General features: G+C 44.7%; 4 protein-coding genes across 7 annotated transcripts; 1 reads left to right on the forward strand and 3 right to left on the reverse strand.

Annotated features, from left to right (window-relative positions):
* The first annotated feature begins 211 nt into the window (after positions 1–211).
* On the forward strand, positions 212–3,924 carry LOC102721326 (pentatricopeptide repeat-containing protein At2g33760). 3 transcript variants are annotated; one of them, XM_040529452.1, is made up of 5 exons: positions 212–2,016; positions 2,566–2,717; positions 2,809–2,860; positions 3,323–3,407; positions 3,622–3,924. In XM_040529452.1, the coding sequence occupies exon 1, from the start codon at positions 222–224 to the stop codon at positions 1,965–1,967; it is 1,746 nt and encodes a 581-aa protein (XP_040385386.1). In that variant the 5' UTR covers positions 212–221; the 3' UTR covers positions 1,968–2,016; positions 2,566–2,717; positions 2,809–2,860; positions 3,323–3,407; positions 3,622–3,924. The 3 variants fall into 3 exon arrangements, with proteins under 3 accessions (XP_040385386.1, XP_006664396.2, XP_040385385.1); XM_006664333.3 differs by having other exon boundaries at positions 2,809–3,407; XM_040529451.1 differs by having other exon boundaries at positions 2,571–2,717; positions 2,809–3,407.
* A 288-nt stretch (positions 3,925–4,212) lies between these two features.
* Positions 4,213–6,209, reverse strand: LOC121055983. 2 transcript variants are annotated; one of them, XM_040529434.1, is made up of 2 exons: positions 5,345–6,209; positions 4,213–4,621 (listed from the first exon to the last, which is right to left on the reverse strand). In XM_040529434.1, exon 1 carries the CDS (start codon positions 5,916–5,918, stop codon positions 5,364–5,366), a length of 555 nt encoding a protein of 184 aa, XP_040385368.1. In that variant the 5' UTR covers positions 5,919–6,209; the 3' UTR covers positions 4,213–4,621; positions 5,345–5,363. The 2 variants fall into 2 exon arrangements, with proteins under 2 accessions (XP_040385368.1, XP_040385367.1); XM_040529433.1 differs by having other exon boundaries at positions 4,213–4,626; positions 5,345–6,208.
* A 199-nt stretch (positions 6,210–6,408) lies between these two features.
* Positions 6,409–13,032, reverse strand: LOC102721889 (dihydrolipoyllysine-residue acetyltransferase component 5 of pyruvate dehydrogenase complex, chloroplastic). Its single transcript, XM_040529371.1, has 7 exons — positions 12,065–13,032; positions 11,791–11,982; positions 11,615–11,702; positions 8,813–8,883; positions 8,639–8,722; positions 8,445–8,545; positions 6,409–7,538 (listed from the first exon to the last, which is right to left on the reverse strand). Exons 1-7 carry the CDS (start codon positions 12,902–12,904, stop codon positions 6,602–6,604), a joined length of 2,313 nt encoding a protein of 770 aa, XP_040385305.1. The 5' UTR covers positions 12,905–13,032; the 3' UTR covers positions 6,409–6,601.
* Positions 13,033–14,072: 1,040 nt separating this feature from the next.
* Positions 14,073–18,226, reverse strand: LOC102722171 (leucine-rich repeat receptor-like tyrosine-protein kinase PXC3). The gene is made up of 2 exons (XM_015843294.2): positions 15,381–18,226; positions 14,073–14,763 (listed from the first exon to the last, which is right to left on the reverse strand). Exons 1-2 carry the CDS (start codon positions 17,974–17,976, stop codon positions 14,456–14,458), a joined length of 2,904 nt encoding a protein of 967 aa, XP_015698780.1. The 5' UTR covers positions 17,977–18,226; the 3' UTR covers positions 14,073–14,455.

Genomic DNA, 18,226 nt, shown 5'->3' on the forward strand with positions numbered 1-18,226 from the left:
AAAATGGAGAAAGTACCACTCATTTGTAGAAGTGACAAAAAGTTAATTTTTTCCGAATATTATCAGTTTTTGGTTCATGTCGGTGAAAACCGAAAATGACTCATCTTTGCAGCCCATCGACATTTGGCCCAAGGCCCACCACCACTCCTCTCCATCCCCTTACGAGGCGGTCCGATCCATTACCAAAAGCCTCCCGCCACTCGCGTCGCCGTCGCCGGAGCATGGATCCTCCACGGCGCCGGTCGCCGGAGTACGACTCCCTCCTCCTCGCCGGCCCGCGCCTCGGCCCGCTCAGGCAGGCCCACGCGCGCCTCGTCGTCGCCGGCCACGGCCGCTCGCTCCCGCTCGTCACCAAGCTGGCCACCCTCGCCGTCGCCGCGGGCGCCGCGCCCTACGCGCACCTCCTCGCGGCGTCCCACCCTTGCTGCGACTCCTTCCTGCTCTCCTCCCTCGCCCGCGCCGCCGCGCATCGCGGCCTCCCCGGCGCGGCCGTCGCCTTCTACGGGCGTCTCCTCGCCGCCGCGCTCCCCTTCTCCAGCTTCGCCTTCACGGGCGTCGCCAAGGCCTGCGCCGATCTCTCCGCGCTCCGCACTGGCATGGCCGTGCACGCGCATTCCATCCTTCTCGGGTTCGGCTCCGATCGCTTCGTGCAGACGGCGTTGGTTGTGCTCTACTCCAAGTGTGGCCGTCTACACATTGCACGCAAGCTGTTCGACGCAATTCGTGACAAGAGTGTGGTCGCTTGGAACGCCATGATCTCTGGGTATGAGCAGAATGGGCTTGCTGAGCGTGCCATTGAAGTGTATAGGGAGATGCAGGTGGCTCAGGTGGTGCCTGATTCCGCAACATTTGTCGCCACGCTCTCTGCTTGTGCACAGGCTGGTGCTCTTGATTTGGGACGTGAAGTGGAAAGACGTATTGTCTCTGACCAGATGGACGTGACGGTTTTTCTTGGCAGTGCTCTTGTGAACATGTATGCTAGGTGTGGTCTTGTGAACAAGGCTCGCGACTGGTTTGACAGGCTCCAAGAGAGGAATGTGGTCACATGGACTTCCATGATCGCAGGGTATGGAATGCATGGCCACGGTCGTGAGGCGATCAACCTGTTCCAGTTGATGAGACATGAGGGGCCAACACCCAATGATGTCACCTTTGTGGCTGTCCTAGCTGCGTGCGCTCATGCTGGGTTAGTCAGCGAGGGTCGTGATGCTTTTGATTCCATGAAGAGGGTCTATAGACTTGTTCCTCGTGCCGAGCACTACTGTTCTATGGTTGATATGTATGGAAGAGCTGGACTTCTTGATGATGCAATGCAGTTTATACATGAATCCATACCAGAAGAACCAGGACCTGAAGTTTGGACAGCGATGCTTGGAGCATGCAAGATGCACAAGAATTTCAATCTCGGAGTGGAGGTTGCTGAGCGATTGATTGTTCTAGAGCCTGAGAATCCATCCCACCGAGTGCTTCTTTCTAATATATATGCTCTTTCTGGTAAAATGTACCATGTGGAGAAGGTGAGGAATGTCATGATCAAGAGAAGATTGAAAAAGCAAATAGGATACAGCTTGGTTGAGCTAGGAGGTACTGCCCATTTGTTCCGCATGGGTGAGAAGTCTCATCAGCAAACTAGAGAAATTTACCAATACTTGGAGGAACTGATTCATAGGATTAGTGATGCTGGTTATGTACCTGAAACTGACTCGGTGCTGCATGAGCTGGAAGAAGAGGAGAGGGAGGTTGCACTGAGATATCACAGTGAAAAATTGGCGGTAGCATATGGTCTCATGATGAGCAGTGGGAGCACCTCTCCAATCAGGGTAATAAAAAACCTGCGGATATGTGGTGATTGCCATCTCGCAATCAAGTTCATGTCATCTGTGGAAAACAGAGAGATAATTGTCAGGGACAAACACCGTTTTCACCATTTTAAAGATGGCAGTTGTTCCTGTTTGGAGTATTGGTAACGGACCCTGGCTGTTGTTAGATGCACTTATCAGATACCAGTGGCACAAGGTAGCTTCTTCTGGGTTGTCTGATTCAATAAGCAAAGTTAGCAAAGTGACTTGATGGGTTTTGCTGTTAAAGTTTCTTGCTTCTCTGTTTGGTAGTTTGTGGGCTCTGGCTTGTCGGCGAGTTCATTGGACTTGGAGAATTACTTTCTCTTAATATGCTAAGTTGCTAACCCAAGTTTTGAACTTAGTTACGTTACATATTAAAAAATCAAGACAGATGTTTGTGTTAAGTTAATTATTTTATATTTCATATTTTCAAAATCAGCATCTTATCCCTTTGAGGAAAGCAATCTTCTCAGTCCCCCTTCGCTCTCTGTAATCTTTTGTAGATTTCTGTACTGTTCTTTTTTTTTTGTTTTGTTTTATTTTGATTCAGGTGGGGAGTCTCTCCCTGTTGAAAATTCAAAAAAAAAAAAAATCTCCACTGGCTTTTCGATTTAATTGACCATAGGTCCTGACAATGATTTGTCACCAGTTCTCTATTTCTATGTTTTGCTTGCAAATTTGTATCAAGCTCCAGCATTGTTCTCATTTTGCTTTATTTTATAAGACCAGAGTCCTGGAATCATGAAAAATATCTATATGAAGGAAAAGATGGCACTCAGACCAAAAGTTGCTGCAACTGCCGTTACTCCAAATGTTTGAAGTTGTTGATGAGGATGAAAGTTAACCAGATAATACAGAAGCATGGTGATAACCAAGGTATGAGGAATATTCAAACTGCTTGAAGTAGCATGATAGATTGACAAGTAAAATTCTGAACGTGTAAACTAAGAAATATCGTATTTTGCAGGCCATGTTCAAACTAAGTCAAACAGTGTGCAGAAGCTCTGAAATTCAATTTTGTAATGTGCTTTGCTCCTTCCCTCACACTCATGAGACGAAATGTGCAAGCTAATTACGAAACGTGTATAAAAATGGGTTTGTTTCTTGTTGGAGAGGACTACAGTAAAAGTTAGATTGTGGAAAACATTCGTCTTTGATTTTGAACAAAATTAGTAAAGATGCAAAAAAAATTGAAGTTCTGTATTTTTTTCCTAGAGATCTAGTGTGATTCAGTTTATTGAATTGTTATTACTCACAACATTTGGTAACAGTGAAAAACTTATAAGTGGTTTTAGGTTCCAATGTCCCATAATCAGCTGGTTCTCTTTCATTGAAATATTGCAGGGTCCATAATTAGTTGCACTTGGGAAAGCTTGCGTTGTGAAAACCGTTTTTATCTATCTTTTTTTTTTATCTATCTATGTTCCTTTTTTTCGTCAGAAAGCTGGGAGAACGAGCTTGCTGATAGTTTCTTCTTCCAGGGCTTCCTAATCAACAAGGTACAGCTGTACAGGTCTTAAGGTCACTAAAATTCATTCAAATTGGAAGACGTTTTGAAAAAACCAGGTATGGTCTCTTACATGTACACCTTTCTGAAACTGAAAACTGGGTCAAGTTCAGGTCTGGTCATGTAGTTTGCAATGCTATAGTAGTTGGCTTGTCGGTATAGACTCAAAAGCCAAAAAAACATATACTATTAAGAGCATATGCTTCATGTTGGGCTACATAGCTTAGTAGGAAATGATATGGTTTCTGATCTTCTACTAAGTCTTATATGTAGGCACTTTTGAGAGCAATATACTGGCTTCGGGTATGAGCCCAGCTACAAAAGTGGTATGAGAACAAGGAACTCATACACGTTGCATGCCGAATTCTGGAGTCAACGGTCACGTAAATATTCGCCAACTTTGTATGAAGATTTACAGCTAGGAGAGCTGCGTAAGATGTATCTCTCCTTTTCTATTGGCGTGTCATAAACTTCTGTCTCGTCATCTTTTGATTTTGTTGCACTTGATCGAACATCGATTAAATAACTTTCAGTCTGATTGTTTGGCTTTTTTAGGAAAAAGCAAACGGCATATTTGCAAACGAAAAATAATTTATAAATAGAACTTGTATATATGTGTTCCTAATTATCTAAAAGAAAAGTCTGAAAAACAAACTATGAGGAAAAAACCCTAAAATCAACTTCAAAGCTAAGATTGAAAATTCAAATTTTAGCTTATAAATGTAGTAGAAGCGAAAAGACGAGGATGTTTGTAGTAAGGTGTCATAGCTTCTGTTGAAGCAAAGACCGGGTTATTATCCATTTTTAAAATATTCAGTATGTCCACTATTTGCTATTTTATGGTAGTTAGCTACTAATGCTGCAGTCAGTTTTTCATTGGTAGATATTCCCTTCCGGATGGAGGCAAATCAACAAATATGTGTTGAATGGGAATACATTTCCCTACAGACTGAAAAAGCATTGCTTGTTGATAGTTGGTGCATGGAACCTACTCTTGCACAATCTCCTAGTGACCTAGTAACACACCTAGGGTACAGTACCATTTTAAGGTTATCTAGAATCATACTTCCATGGTTCCATGAGTACATGGATCATCCATGAAAAGCATGCCTACACAGCTACACTAAACAAACACCAGGCTTGCAGAGTTCTACTCCTGATCAGCTTGTACTCTTGGATTTGCCTCATAAATTTTCCTTCTGGCCTCGCTCGTAATTTCGCTATCATCATCCTGACATTGTCCTATCTAACTGTCCTGACGGTTAGTTTGTACCTGAACTTTAATTAGAAATAAAAATTATCTTAGAGAAAACATATTATCTAACTGCCCCTTCTCCCACAATTGTTCAATATTTCCAAAACATTTTCATTAGCGACATATATTAGTTTTTCAAGCACTAAAATGCCTAATAACAGCAAACATGCTAAGATGACACACTTGTGTTTTTCGGTGTTGAAATAGCGTGCAATCAGCGGCGAATCTAGCAAATGATATTAAGGAAGTTTAAATAAACTAGGTAGGGCTCTAGACCTGTTTTGGTTGATTTTGACATTAAATTTTAGTAAAAACTCTGGGAGCTCCCATGGTCATATCAGGGATAATAGGGGTTCAAGCCCCCACAGCACCATGGATCATCTACGGTAAATTTGATAATTTGACACTTTATTCGTTGCCAAATTATTTATATTAACACTTGTGAGAATAACACATGGGATTATATTAGTCAATAATAGTGGGCTAGATGCCAAATAATCAAACCTCGATCTGTCCGAGAAAAAATCAAATCTCTATCTATGTGCAATGGATTAAGATCTTTTGACTTTCTAACGAAAAGACGTGGTGACTGTCATGTGGCAATGGGGGCGATAGGTCTCACATTTTGGTAATCATGCAAGTTTTTCAGACGAACCCTCCCCCACAGAAAGAACAAATTACCAATTATCATAATCCGAATAGCATTACCGGCAACAGAGCTTAGGTGTGTAAATTGATCACCTGTACACGGATAAACCCATTACGACAGTGAGTGCATGGATTGGGCGAGGGGCGCCTCGCTCTCGTGCGAGGTCACCGACGAGCACTCGTCTTGCTCATCCTCCTCGGCGACCTCGCCGACACCGCCGCCGCCGCCGCCGCCTCTGTCCTTCTCCTCGAGCACGCTGGAGTCTCCGAAGTGCACCCGCCGCGTGCCGCTGTGAGACTGAGACCCCATCCCCATGGGAGACCTCACCGCGCTCTTGAGGTTCGTGCTGCTCGGCAGCGGCACCACCGCGGCCGGCCTCGACGACGGCTGCCTCTCCACGTACACCGCCTCCGCCGGCGCCGGCGACGACGACGAGGAGGAGCAGCAGCACCGGTACGCGCACGTGGCGATCCAGAACGCCCAGGGGAGCGCGACGAGCGCGAGCCCGGCGAAGGGCAGCCAGTGCGGCACGCCGGCCGGCGGCAGCGCGAGGTAGAGCACCAGGCACCCGCCGCCGGCGAGCGCCGCGGCGAGGAGCGCCGCCGCCACCACCCACACGCACGCGTTGCCCGCCGGCCGCGCCGCCGCCTGCCTCTGCTTTCCCATTCGATCGATCGATCTCCCAAACCAAACCAGACAGAATCAAATGGCAAATCCAACCAAGAAACTCAATCCACAAACCCAAGACGAGATGATCTTTTTTGCAATGGCATCGACCAAAATATGATTTTTCTTCTCCTGTTCTTGGATTCTGATTGCGAATCTCCAATGAATTTTTTGCAAAAGTTTTGATTTTTTTTCTCTCTTGGTGTTCTTGCTCTTGCGGTGTGTGTCCGAGAGGGAAGTTGGAAATGTTCAACCGATGGCAACTGAAAAGTAGGAGAGGCAGTTAAACGCGGACGCCCTATAATAGCATGATATCCATACGCTGCATGCAATACATGAGATTAATTCACCAATTTTTACCTAATGAAACTGTGAAATTACCTTGTCAGTTAAACGATGCACAACTGCACATTGCTTATTTTTTTATCAAAAGAAACATAGATACATAGAAATTGATTTTTTTTTTATTTTTTTCTTGACATCAAACTAATTATTCGGCGATATTGTTTGGCATTGCTTAATTTACAAATTAAATTACACCAGGATCATATGAAAGTCAGACATAATCACACAGAGTTACACACTACAGTTGCAGTATAATTACATAGGACAAGATCAATTACTAGTTAAGCACGCTGCACAAGTGCCACAGATTAAGCAAATGAGAGATCACTGATGAGTGATCAGCTGAGCCTAAGCAAGCTGTAAAGCTCCTTCATGTACAAGCTCTCCTTGTCCTTGATCCTCTTCTTCCTCGAGAAGATGACGCCATTGATGAGAGGAAAAATGAGAGGCACGATCGGCTTCTGCTTCTGCACTTTCCTCGTCGGCGCCGCCGTCCTTCTCTGGCCGCCGATCATCACCTCGCCGCCGCCGCCGCTGTCGGCCTCGCCGAGCCTGAGCAGCTGCCCCAGCGGCTGCCTCCTCGCCGTCGTCGCGGGCCGCCGGTCGCCGGCCGCGGCCCAGACCGCCAGCGCCATGTCGCGGCCGTCCCTCCGCTGGATGCGCGCCCGCGCCGCCGCCGCCCTGTCGGCCTCCATGTGCGCCAGCTTGGAGAGCGCGCGGTGGAGCTTCGCGCTGAGCGTCGCCATGGCGAGCTCCGTCTCGGCCAGCCTCCGCTTCAGCTGCGCCACCTCCTGCCTCGCCCTGGCGGCCTCCTCCTCCACCTTCCTGATGGAGCCCATCACCATGGAGCTGCCACCGGCGCTGGCGACGTCTTCGTCGTTGGCTAGCGACGGCGACGACGCGAAGAACGGCGGCGAGGACGGGACCAAGTACATCGGCATGGCCTCGGCCACCGGAAGCTTCTTGCTACTCTCCTCAACCTTGGCAGTGGCGCCAATGGCGTTCGGCCTCCATTGGCTAGTAGCCCTAACCCCGTCTCCTCCCTCAAGCTTGGCATAGGACGCCGCAATGGCCAAGGTGTTCGACCGGGTCCTCCCCTCTCTACCAGCACGGCGATCACCATACCCGCCGCCGTCCGGCCTGAACTGGTTCTCCAGGCGCTCGCCGAACACGGCGACCGCCTCCTTCACCGACCGGAAGGCGCTGGAGGTGTCGACCTCCGCTCGGCCCGACGAGCCGGCGGCGGCCATGGCGCCGCCGTGCAAGGCAGGATGGCTTCACTCCAGGCTGCAATATGATGGACTGGAAGCAAGAACACAGAATCTTGGGAGTGACATATATAGAGAGAGAGGTGATCAGGGTGGCCTACAGTTTGCTTTGCTTTCACTACAGATGGAGGCAACATTGGCAAGGCCAGGAAGCAAGAAAGACACAAGACTATCCACCTAATAGGATCCTTCAAGTAGAGATGAGGGACAGTACAAAGGATACAAGTACAGCTTAGACAGATAGGAATGAATGCTTTCACTGCAAAATATATACAGATGGATGAATGCTTCCAGTGCAAAATACTGAGGATGATAACATGTGCTTGCCCCAGGAAAGGTATACCATGTCAAAGTATCAGATACTACTACTACATTGGCATCATGACAGTGGTTGGGAGATATCATGGCACTTGGTAACAGAGAAGTGTGGCCCATTTTCACTCACCTTGTGAGCCTTTGGTAGATTTTTCACTGGTCTTTTCACTCAAGTGCACCAGCCAAACTAGTAATTTTCACCTGTGCTAAGAGTTCAGTGTACTACAAATGACAACACACAGAAAAACAATTCAGAGCCAATGTTGCACCAAACATACACAAGGTGTAACACTTTCATTTTTGTTGTATTCAGGGCATGAATCCATTGTACATCGAGCTCGAAAAAATGAAAAAAAAAATCAAAGTCTTCTGGTGAAAGGCAATATGTATCATACTTTGCCCCCATCCCAATAAAATTGTAAAAGCTTATTGAACAAACCAATGGTAAGAAGATAACCAGCCAGCCAAGTTACCCCATACCAACATAGATGGACAGTTTAAACAACTAACTTACATGACCAGAAAACATGCTACACATCTACGGGGAAGCATCCTACCGTGATTGCCTCAGGGAAAAACAATCACTGGATGTGTCTAAAATGTAAGGTCCTTGGGATCCTCAATTATCTTGGAAAGCGTTTGCAGGAAAGCAGCAAGATCAGCTCCATAAATAACACGATGATCAGCAGTAACGTTGACCTGAATGTATTGGTGAGGTGAGGAATTAAGCCAAAAAGAAATTAATCTCCATAATTGAGTAAGGAAAAGTAGCGTAACTATGAGTAAATTTACCTGCATTTGGTTCTTGATCCCAATTCTACCATCTTTTGTACCAACAAGTGTTGGTTGTGACGTTCCAACGGCCATGATTGCACCCTGTTTTCAGCAATAAAGATACTACCATGAAGCATGCAACAAGCAGCATTAGATGACAACAGAAATGAAAAGATAGAAACTTCGTCTTACTGTTCCAGGTGGCAAGATTGCATCAAATCTGTCAACTCCAAACATACCGAGGTTTGAAATAGTAAAGGTGCCTGCAGTTTGAACATGAACAGTTAGTAGCGCAGACATAAGATGGTTTGGTCCCTTGTTTTCTTCTGCAGTATATCAAAAGCACTAGGTGATCATCTCTAACTAGTTACTAACGAATCTGTAATTTAACCAGTAAACTGTCATTTTCACCTAGTACACTAAAAACATGAGGAAACACATGATCTGAAAACTCCAAATGAATGAAATTATAAAACACTATCAAAATGGGAATAATACATTATACTTTATACTGAGTTCAATGTAAAAAGTTCAACCAGAATCACCATAAAAAAACAACAAGGAAAAATGTGTGCAGGTCTCCATCGTCAGCATAGCAACACCATATAAACTATTTAAGATCTTGATTCTATAGGAGGCAATAGAACTGACAGACACACTCAATATAGAATAAAAAAGTATTGGCAAATGAGGCACATTAGCTCTAGAAAATACAAATGCATATACCAAAAGGGCACACTGAGATAAGCTCAGTCAAAAGTACAAGCATTCTATTAATAGTCTATCACATGCAATGCAGTGCACTACACTGACATCCTGTGAAAATGACTTAACGTGCAGAACTGCAGATTACATACAAATCAGGGAGAACTATTCTATAAATTGAGCTCAGTTGCTGGCAGGTGCAAGTGTACACGCTCAGTACCTAGGTTCAGTTAATCTCCAGCTTGAACTTGGGTGCCTTTTCTTCTTAACAAAAGACAAGTAATTCTTCCTAAATATCTTCATTTTCTTTTTAAAATTGAAAAGAATTGGAAAGCAGAGTGTGAATTTATAGCCATGCAAAATTTCACTCCCGATGTTTTGGCATTCCTTCACATTTTAGCATGTGGCACATCAATTAATATGTTGACAAACTCTTCCCTAATTGTTTTCGCCCCAAGAAAAAATAAAGATAACTCGAGCCCTCCTAATTTTCCTGAAACTATTTTAATTCAAGAGTGAGATGGTTTAATGCATCCATAGTGCATGCATATACAGGCAAAGGGACAGCTCCAAGTGAATTAGGTTGCTTAAATGCCTGGATGACAAGTACTTCATGAGCATCTATTGGGGTGGGTAGGAGTATTTAAGAGATTCATGAAGGTGACAGTATACCAGGATTCCTTGTGAAATACTGTCCTTGGTAGCAAAGAACGTTGTATATTTTTGAACAAGGAGACTAAAACATCACATATTTATGAATGGAGGGAGTAACATGTACTCTCGGACATAAACATTTTACTTTTAAGACATTTTTGAACAAATACAGCTAAGTGTCAGGTCATATGGTGAATTGAAATTAGGCTCAATGCTTCACTGTAAATCCCATACTACCATGTAAACAAATGGTATGGAACGCTATGTACATTGTACATGCTAGGTTTCAGGGAACCTATCTTCAGGGTGAAGTGGAAACTAGCCAATTTATTCCTACAAAAATGGCCCCTTTTGCATTCTGAAATTATTATTCTTTTTAAATATGATGCATATGTTTCTGCACAAGTTGTGATTAAAAATGTCTAGATACGAAAACCTAAAAACTGGTTAGTCATATGGACTGTTACTTGGTCACAATAAAAGCCCCTGAAGCCTGGTATTACCTCAAACAAGATACCTAGTATGGCGCGAGCTTTCAGTTTTGTCTTACCAAAGGTCCAGAAATCAACCTACCTATTACTGTAGGAATAATCCTAGAACTACACCAATGGATAATTGTTTTGCAGGACTCTTAGCACATAATAATATCAACCTAACATGTAGTGTACTTCTCTAGATATCATGACACAACTAAGACATCGGATACTGATAAGGGAGAATTTAGGTGTTCCACAAGAACTGGAGCACCTGAGTTTCAAACCAACAAAAAGCACATGCAAACAGTAACGAAAATTCCATAGAGTATGTTGTAATCCATCGCTGCAAAAAATATCAAATCTAAATTCAATCTACACATGGAGGAAAAATAAAGGAAACACTGACTCTTTTTTCTTTACTTGAACAATGAAAGGGAAGCCCCCACAGGCCACAGTTAATATATTTTCTGAACTTTTGATTTCAAATCTGTTTTTACTTGAACATTGACTCTTTTTCAGGAGATTTTTGTCTCCCTTTTATTTTTCTGTTTCTTCATACCTAGATTGAATTTAGATTTGAAATTTTGTGGTGTGAATTAGCGTGTCTGATAGGTGCCATATCTGAATTTTTCCTAACTATTCGCATGTGTTTTTGTTTGTTTCAAGCTTAGGTGCTCCCATGCTCCATGAGGCACATGGAATTCTCCTAGAATTGCAGGTGCTTCATAAGAATCTAAAATAAGGCAGTAATGCAGGAAGGCAAACTAGGAGTGTAAAAAAAAAAGAACATTGACAATAAGTACCTGACATAAGGCAATGACATGTTTCGAAATGGTAGTATTTATTTCTTACAAGAACTGTACTTGCTGTAAGCGTAATTTTGAACAACATACAACTCTAAGCAAGTTACCAATTTTGTAAGCAAGTTACCTTTTAAAAACCTCACCCAAAATTTTGTACGGAATGGAAATAGTTTCATCCCACAGATACAATGAGGACACAACTAAAGGAGCCTATACCGCATTCTGCTATTCAGGCCTCACTGGCATGGATATGCCAAGGACAGTTGATTCATTATCATTTCACTGAGTATATGTATAAAAAAATTTGAATATCAATGAGCTATGCATTCAATTTTTTGTATAGACAAAGAAAGTACCCGAGTTGTATTCATGGGGCTGCAGCTGCTTTGCTCGAGCCTTATCAACTAACTCCTTCCATTTCCTCGACAGAGAATAAATGTCGAGCTGCATAAACCAACAATTAACCATTTTTCATAAAAATCCCATCACAAACATCAATTTTGAGAATCTACAACAACTACAAGAACTCTACCTTATCAGCATCTGGAAGCACTGGCGTAATCAACCCACCATCGATGGCCACTGCCACAGCAATGTTTATGCTGCTGTTGTAAGTGAAGCTCTTCTCATCTCTGCAGCTGGAGTTTATAACCGGGTGTTGCACAAGTGCCATTGCAGTCGCCTTTGCCAACAGGGCCGTCATCGTCACACCCTTCTCCTTAATCTGCCAAAATAACACTAATTTAGACAGCCATCCCACTGCATAGCACTAATTTGAGAACAGCAGAAACTGCCGAGGAACTCGCCTTCTTGTAGAGCGCATCCAGAGCATCAGTTGTGAAGGTGTAACCGACTCTGAACGTCGGCACGGCGAGGCTCTCCACCATGTTCTTGCTGACAGCACCCTGCATTGTCGTGAACGGCACCGTCGACCCAAGTGGCACGTCGGGCCGTGCGGCAGCCGGCGCACGCGTCGCCTTCTTAGGCGCCACCGCTGCCGCCTCGACGTCCTTCGCCACTATCCGCCCACCCGGGCCAGAGCCGGCAATCGAGAAGAGATCAACGTTGAGGTCCTTGGCGAGCTTCTTGGCGTACGGCGACGCGACCACGCGCGACCCGCCCTGCGTTGCTGGCGATGGCGGCACGGGAGCAGAGACTGCTGCTACTGGGGCCGGAGGAGGAGGCGGCGGGGGAGGGGTTGCTTCTTGGGGAGGCGGTGGCGGAGAGGACGAGGAGGAGGAGGAGGAAGAGAAGGAAGCGGCCTGGGACTGGGCGGCCGGGATCTCCTCCTCCGACTCGGCGAGGAGCGCGATGGCGGAGCCGACGGGGGCGGACTCGCCGGCGGGGACGAGGACGGCGGCGAGGAAGCCATCGTGGAAGGTCTCGACGTCCATGTCGGCCTTGTCGGACTCGACGACGACGACGGGGTCGCCCTTGGCGAGGCGGTCCCCCTCGGCGGCGGTCCACGACACGATCTTCCCCTCCGTCATGGTGGAGCTGAGCGCCGGCATGAAGATCTCCCGGATCTTGGCCTCGACGCGGAAGCACGCGCCCCTGCGGCGCCGGCTTCCGCCGTGCTGGCGGCGGAGGAGGAGGGAGGCCGGGGGCAGGAGCGCGGCCGCGGGGGAGTGGAGAAGGCCGGCCATTGCGAAGCCGCGGGCGGAGAGAGGGAGACGGTGAGAGAGAGAGAGAGAGAGAGAGAGAGAGCCGCGCGAGGCTTTGAGCTGCGGCGGGTGCCTCGGTAGTATCGGAGGCGGCGGCGGGCGGATTGGCCGAGGTGGACGACGACGATGGACCGGACTGAGGTAGGAGATGATGGGTGTGTTCTTTGTGGGCCTCCAAAGTCCAAACTTGCTGCCCAACAAGCCCAATGTTTCTTCAACTTCACTCTTGTTTTTTTCCATTCTTATATCCATCTCATAGTAGTAGTAGTATAAAACATTTCGACGCTATCTAGATGCGTCCATCGACATATGTATATAGAATGTGGGTATAGTATACTACGTGATCTATGTGTTCTTACATTATAGTTGAAGCGCAACTAACGGCTAACTTATATATAAATGGCATATAAACAACCCAAACATGAGCTAGTGTGGGTGGTTTGCATTCTAGGTGGGGAGGGTAATACTGTTCAAATAAGGTCGAGCTAAGCTCAGGACTAGCTACTGAAGCCTGAAAGCCAAAAAAAACCTAAAAATTATGAAAAGTCCAAAAAAGCTAGACCCAGCCTAAGAAAGCCCGGGTTCAACTAGGTTGGGGCTTTGTTTTTTCATATCATTAGGCTCGGTCCTGCGTTTTTTGACTAGGTTTTTTCTAGGGCCGGCCCGAAGCCCGGCTCATCCCAGTGTTTGAACAGGCCTAGTGTAGGGGAAGTTGTGAGTTCAATATTTGGCCTTTACGAGCACACGATTTAATAGCTAGGTTTTTCTCTCCTATCTGCCAGCATAAATCTCGAAGTAATCTGATGATTGAAAAATCAAAAGTTTTTTGTCTATATTTTCTGTCGACAAATGTATAGCGATTACGATATTTTATATACTATATGGCATTGATGCCAAAATAAAATTGACACAATACAAATGCATGAACTTGTACACATACATGCACACTCAACACTACAAATGCACAGGCGTATATCCTACCCCTTGAAGCACCTCCAAGAAAAAAACAGATTGTCATTGATGCAATTTTCGTTATGTTGATGCACTTTTGTTTGTTTTTTTTCCTAGGAAGTCAATAAACAAGAATTCATATTGATCCTATTTTTTCTGAAGAACTGCATAAATTCCACAGTGCAAGCTCCACTAAAATTTAGATCAGAAGCCATTGTGAGTGATGAAACAATTATCCAAAAGTTGTTGATGATGAACACAAAACCAATCCAACATGCCCCCTTTTTTTTTTTCTTTGGAACTGACATGCACAGGGTATGTTATTAACCATATATAAATGAGAAACACTATGATACAGCATAGATAACACATTCATCATTCATACCAAAATTAGATACCTGAATGAACACTCCTTTGATCAGCCATATCACAAACTACTACTCTACCTTGAACTATATGGTGCTGCTACTGTACAAGGGCCCTGTATATTGCTTGCTGACCTCCAAAAACTAAGCAAAATGATCAAACTCCATTCACATCTATGTTACCTATCTGAGCTACCAAAAACATATCATGCCCGATTCATTTTGCGTTCAATAGCATCCTCAAGACGCTGCGCATCTTTGGCCGAGCATCTGGAGAAAGCGCGACGCAAGCGAGAGCGATGTTCAGGACCGACAACATCTGGCTGTGAACAGCAGCTGAAGTTCTTGAGACCCTGCTGTCAAGGATCTGCTCCCTCTGATCAGGGCTACCTGAAAGGCTGAGAGCCCACTTGGCTAACTCGATGCCATCACAGACCGATGGTTTCCCAGTTAAAAGCTCCAGTAAGATGACTCCAAAGCTGTAAACGTTGCCAGCCATCGTCAACCTCATCGTGTATGCATATTCTGCAACCACAAGTCAACAGAATTAGTTTCAGTACGTATCTGATTTCATATAAATTTCAGAAAGTGGTAAATCATTTTTTGCTAGTCTATTTGAAGGAAAAGATATTAGCAGCTAGGTCTTTTATTAGTTCTATCAAAAGTAAGAGATGTGCTTAGCTTGCATGATAGACTACAAATGTAGTAGACGACAACCCACGGGAAACAAAGAATTATATTTTCTCCAGAGATTTCTGAAAACAAAACTAGCATTGGAGGTGTAGACAGGGTTGTGATCAATTGAAGTTTGCAGGTAATGTTCAAACAGATTTGATTCAAGCAAATTACTTGAAAGAATAAGTATGGACTAGAAATGCATTGCATCAACGAACAACAGGAAATAATCACTATCAACAGTTTCAGCTTAACTAGCATTGGAGGTGTAGACAGGGTTGTGATCAATTGAAGTTTGCAGGTAATGTTCAAACAGATTTGATTCAAGCAAATTACTTGAAAGAATAAGAATGGACTAGAAATGCATTGCATCAACGAACAACAGGAAAAAATCACTATCAACAGTTTCAGCTTAACTGCCTGAGTTGATAATTATGCAATCAAATTGAACATGAATAGTCTATTACCTGGTGGAATATAACCAACTGTACCAGCAATGGTTGAAAGGCTCCCACTGCTCTTGGAAGGATCAACAATTTTGGAAAGCTCAATATCTCCAATCTGAGGTTCATTCATTGACTTCAAGTGTACAGTCCTTGTTGACAAATCAAGAAGCAGAACTGGCTGAGTGCACCCATGAAGAAATGTCAGTCCTTGGGCTAACCCAAAGGCTATGCTATACCGTGAAGGCCAGTCCAGAACATCCGACATTCCGGCATGAAGAAAATCAAACACCGTGCCCTTGTGCATGTGCTCATAGAGGATGTATGCATTTTCTTCTGTCAACACATAGGCCAAGGGCACCATGACATTGGAATTGCTTAACTTTCCAAGCACCTCCAGTTCATTACCAAACTTCTGTTGGTTCCCAATTTGGAATATCTTATCACTCCAATTAAGTCTTTTCACAGAGTAGGTTGAGCCATTAGGCATCACAGCTTTGTAGTAAGTACAGAACCTTGTTTTCAGAAAAATGTTGTTGTGATTCGACACTGCTTCCATTGCTTTCGAAAAATCAATTGCAGAAGTATGGATACTGTTCATTGTTATGAGGTGGCCATTGATGATTCGAGCAACAGCCTCCTCAGTTGATGATCCTTCATCTTCAACACGATAAATTCTCTTGGAATATGAAACCATCAAAATTGCACCAAGCAAGCACAATCCAACAAGAGCACCAGCAATAGCAACAACGGTGATGAAAATACCATGGGTCCTCTTACCACTTGTAGTATCCTTCCCATTGTCTCCTGTACCATTTTTAAGACCGGGATTTCCTGTATCAGTAACTTCCACATGTCCAGGAAATATAGGAATAGACCCAGAAAGGTTATTATAAGAAAGGACCAACTGTGTCAAGCTTTGCATACTCGCCAGCGAGGCTGGCACCTCCCCAGACAAATCATTGTATGAAAGATCAAGTACCTCTAGATCACTTAACAAACCAATATTTGAAGGAATAGATCCGCTGAGATGGTTGTGGCTAAGATTAAGAACAGCACTTAATTTAATGGGCATTGTTGGGATAATACCAGTCAGAGCATTGTTCCCCAGACTAAGCTCAATCAGAGAAGTTAATAAGCTGATTGAGTTTGGAATGCTGCCACTGATCTTGTTGCCTTGCAAGTTTAAAACAGAAAGCTTTGTCTTCTTTGACAACTTGCTGATTTCTCTTGGTAACTCTCCAGTGAATGAATTCTGACTGAGATTCATTGTGTTCAGATTTGCTAAACCAAAAAACGCACTCGGGATGGGTCCATCCAGACTGTTCATTTGAAGCTTCAGAACTACCAGCTTGTCAAGGCTGCCAATTGCATCAGGAACTGGACCCTTCAACTCATTTGATCCCAGGTTCAATAAAAACAAGTTCTTGCATTTGCCAAGTTCTAAAGGTATGCTTCCCATCAAATGATTGCTATCCAACTCAAGATAAGCCAAGGCTAACGCATCACCGATTGTGTTTGGGATGGTTCCATTGAGAGAGTTGTCACCAAGCCTCAACCGGTAGAGGGTTGAAGACAAGTTTCTAGGGATGGGCCCTTCGAGATTATTGCCGGTGAGATCAACACTCTGCAATCCCACAGGACTAAGCATATCAGAGGGGATCACTCCACTGATATTATTGTAACTCAGATCCAGCATCTTCACATTCTTGGTGATACCACTAGGAATCAAACCGGTAAAATAGTTCTGATTAGCTGCAAACCGAGAGAGACTTATAACATTTGACACGCTTCCTGGTATATTGCCACTCAGATTATTAGCTGACAAGATTAAAGTCCTGAGCTTGGGCAGCTTTAAGAACTCATCCGGTACATCACCAGTTAGATTGTTCTGACTGAGATCCAGCATGGTAAGATTCCGGTAATTGAATAAAGCTTTAGGAATGCTACCACTGAATTGATTACTAGACAACACCAACTCCTCTAAAGACAGAGCCATGCTTGTCGGAACATCACCGACCAAGCTATTGCCACTAAGGTTCAAGCTTCTCATTTTGGGCAAAGAATTCAACTGAGTGCTGATACTACCGCTAAAAGAATTGAAGGACAAGTCAAGAACCTCCAGAAGGGGGAAACCAGAGAAATCACCAAGTGGCATCAGTATACTGTTGCTGCTCAAATTAAGCGACCGCAATCCAGCCTTCATGGAGCAAGAAGAGGTGAAGAATCGTGGAGACAAATTGATGAAGGAATTCTTGGAGAGATCAAGAAATTGCAAGTTGTCAAGAGAGCATATGGTTTCGAATATGGAGGAGTTGGACAAACCATAGCCAGACAAAGTAAGATTGGTCACAACTGATAAAGAATTGGAGCTAGAGCAATTGACTCCATCCCATCGGCATGGATTCGAATCGCTCGTGTTCCACCAGGCACTGTTAGGAACCATGGCTATAAGCTCCTTCATGATCGACGCCTGTGTGGTATTTAGTGGTGCCGACGGCGGTGCGGCGGTGGCGGCCATGGACGAATCAAGAAACAAGAACAACGACAAGAAGAGAGCTAGTACCAGCTGCAGCAAGAAGCCACTGCTGCTACAGGAACAAGACGACCTCTCCTCCATGGCCACTTGTTCTTGGCTTCCTTTTGATTCCTGCACCTCCTTGAATCCTTGATGACCTTCACAGGCTCGAGCAGCACCGAAAAAATCGATTTTTTTTCACTCTCTTTCTCTAGGTTTTGGGGCTCCCACTGCTCTTGGCCATGGCTCTCTTCTCGTCTTGCTCCCAGTGCTTTGGCGAGTTTTTAGAGGAGAGAGAGGCGAGGTGGATTTTCTTTTTCTCTCTCTTTCACAACTCACACTTCTCTTGGTG

This window comes from Oryza brachyantha, chromosome 12 (genome assembly GCF_000231095.2).
Source record: "Oryza brachyantha chromosome 12, ObraRS2, whole genome shotgun sequence".
NCBI classification, from domain to species: Eukaryota; Viridiplantae; Streptophyta; class Magnoliopsida; order Poales; family Poaceae; genus Oryza; species Oryza brachyantha.

Bases quoted from the DNA above. Each gene is read 5' to 3' on its own strand.
- LOC102722171 (XM_015843294.2), bottom strand. From the start codon at position 17,976: ATGGAGGAGAGGTCGTCTTGTTCCTGTAGCAGCAGTGGCTTCTTGCTG. The intron at 14,764-15,380 runs GTAATAGACTAT...TTGTGGTTGCAG, and splicing joins AGTTGGTTATATTCCACCAG to AATATGCATACACGATGAGG.
- LOC102721889 (XM_040529371.1), bottom strand. From the start codon at position 12,904: ATGGCCGGCCTTCTCCACTCCCCCGCGGCCGCGCTCCTGCCCCCGGCC. The intron at 8,884-11,614 runs GTACTTTCTTTG...TTCAAACTGCAG, and splicing joins GCCCCATGAATACAACTCGG to GCACCTTTACTATTTCAAAC. The intron at 7,539-8,444 runs TTAGACACATCC...CCTGGAGTGAAG, and splicing joins GATCCCAAGGACCTTACATT to CCATCCTGCCTTGCACGGCG.
- LOC102721326 (XM_006664333.3), top strand. From the start codon at position 222: ATGGATCCTCCACGGCGCCGGTCGCCGGAGTACGACTCCCTCCTCCTC.
- LOC121055983 (XM_040529434.1), bottom strand. From the start codon at position 5,918: ATGGGAAAGCAGAGGCAGGCGGCGGCGCGGCCGGCGGGCAACGCGTGC.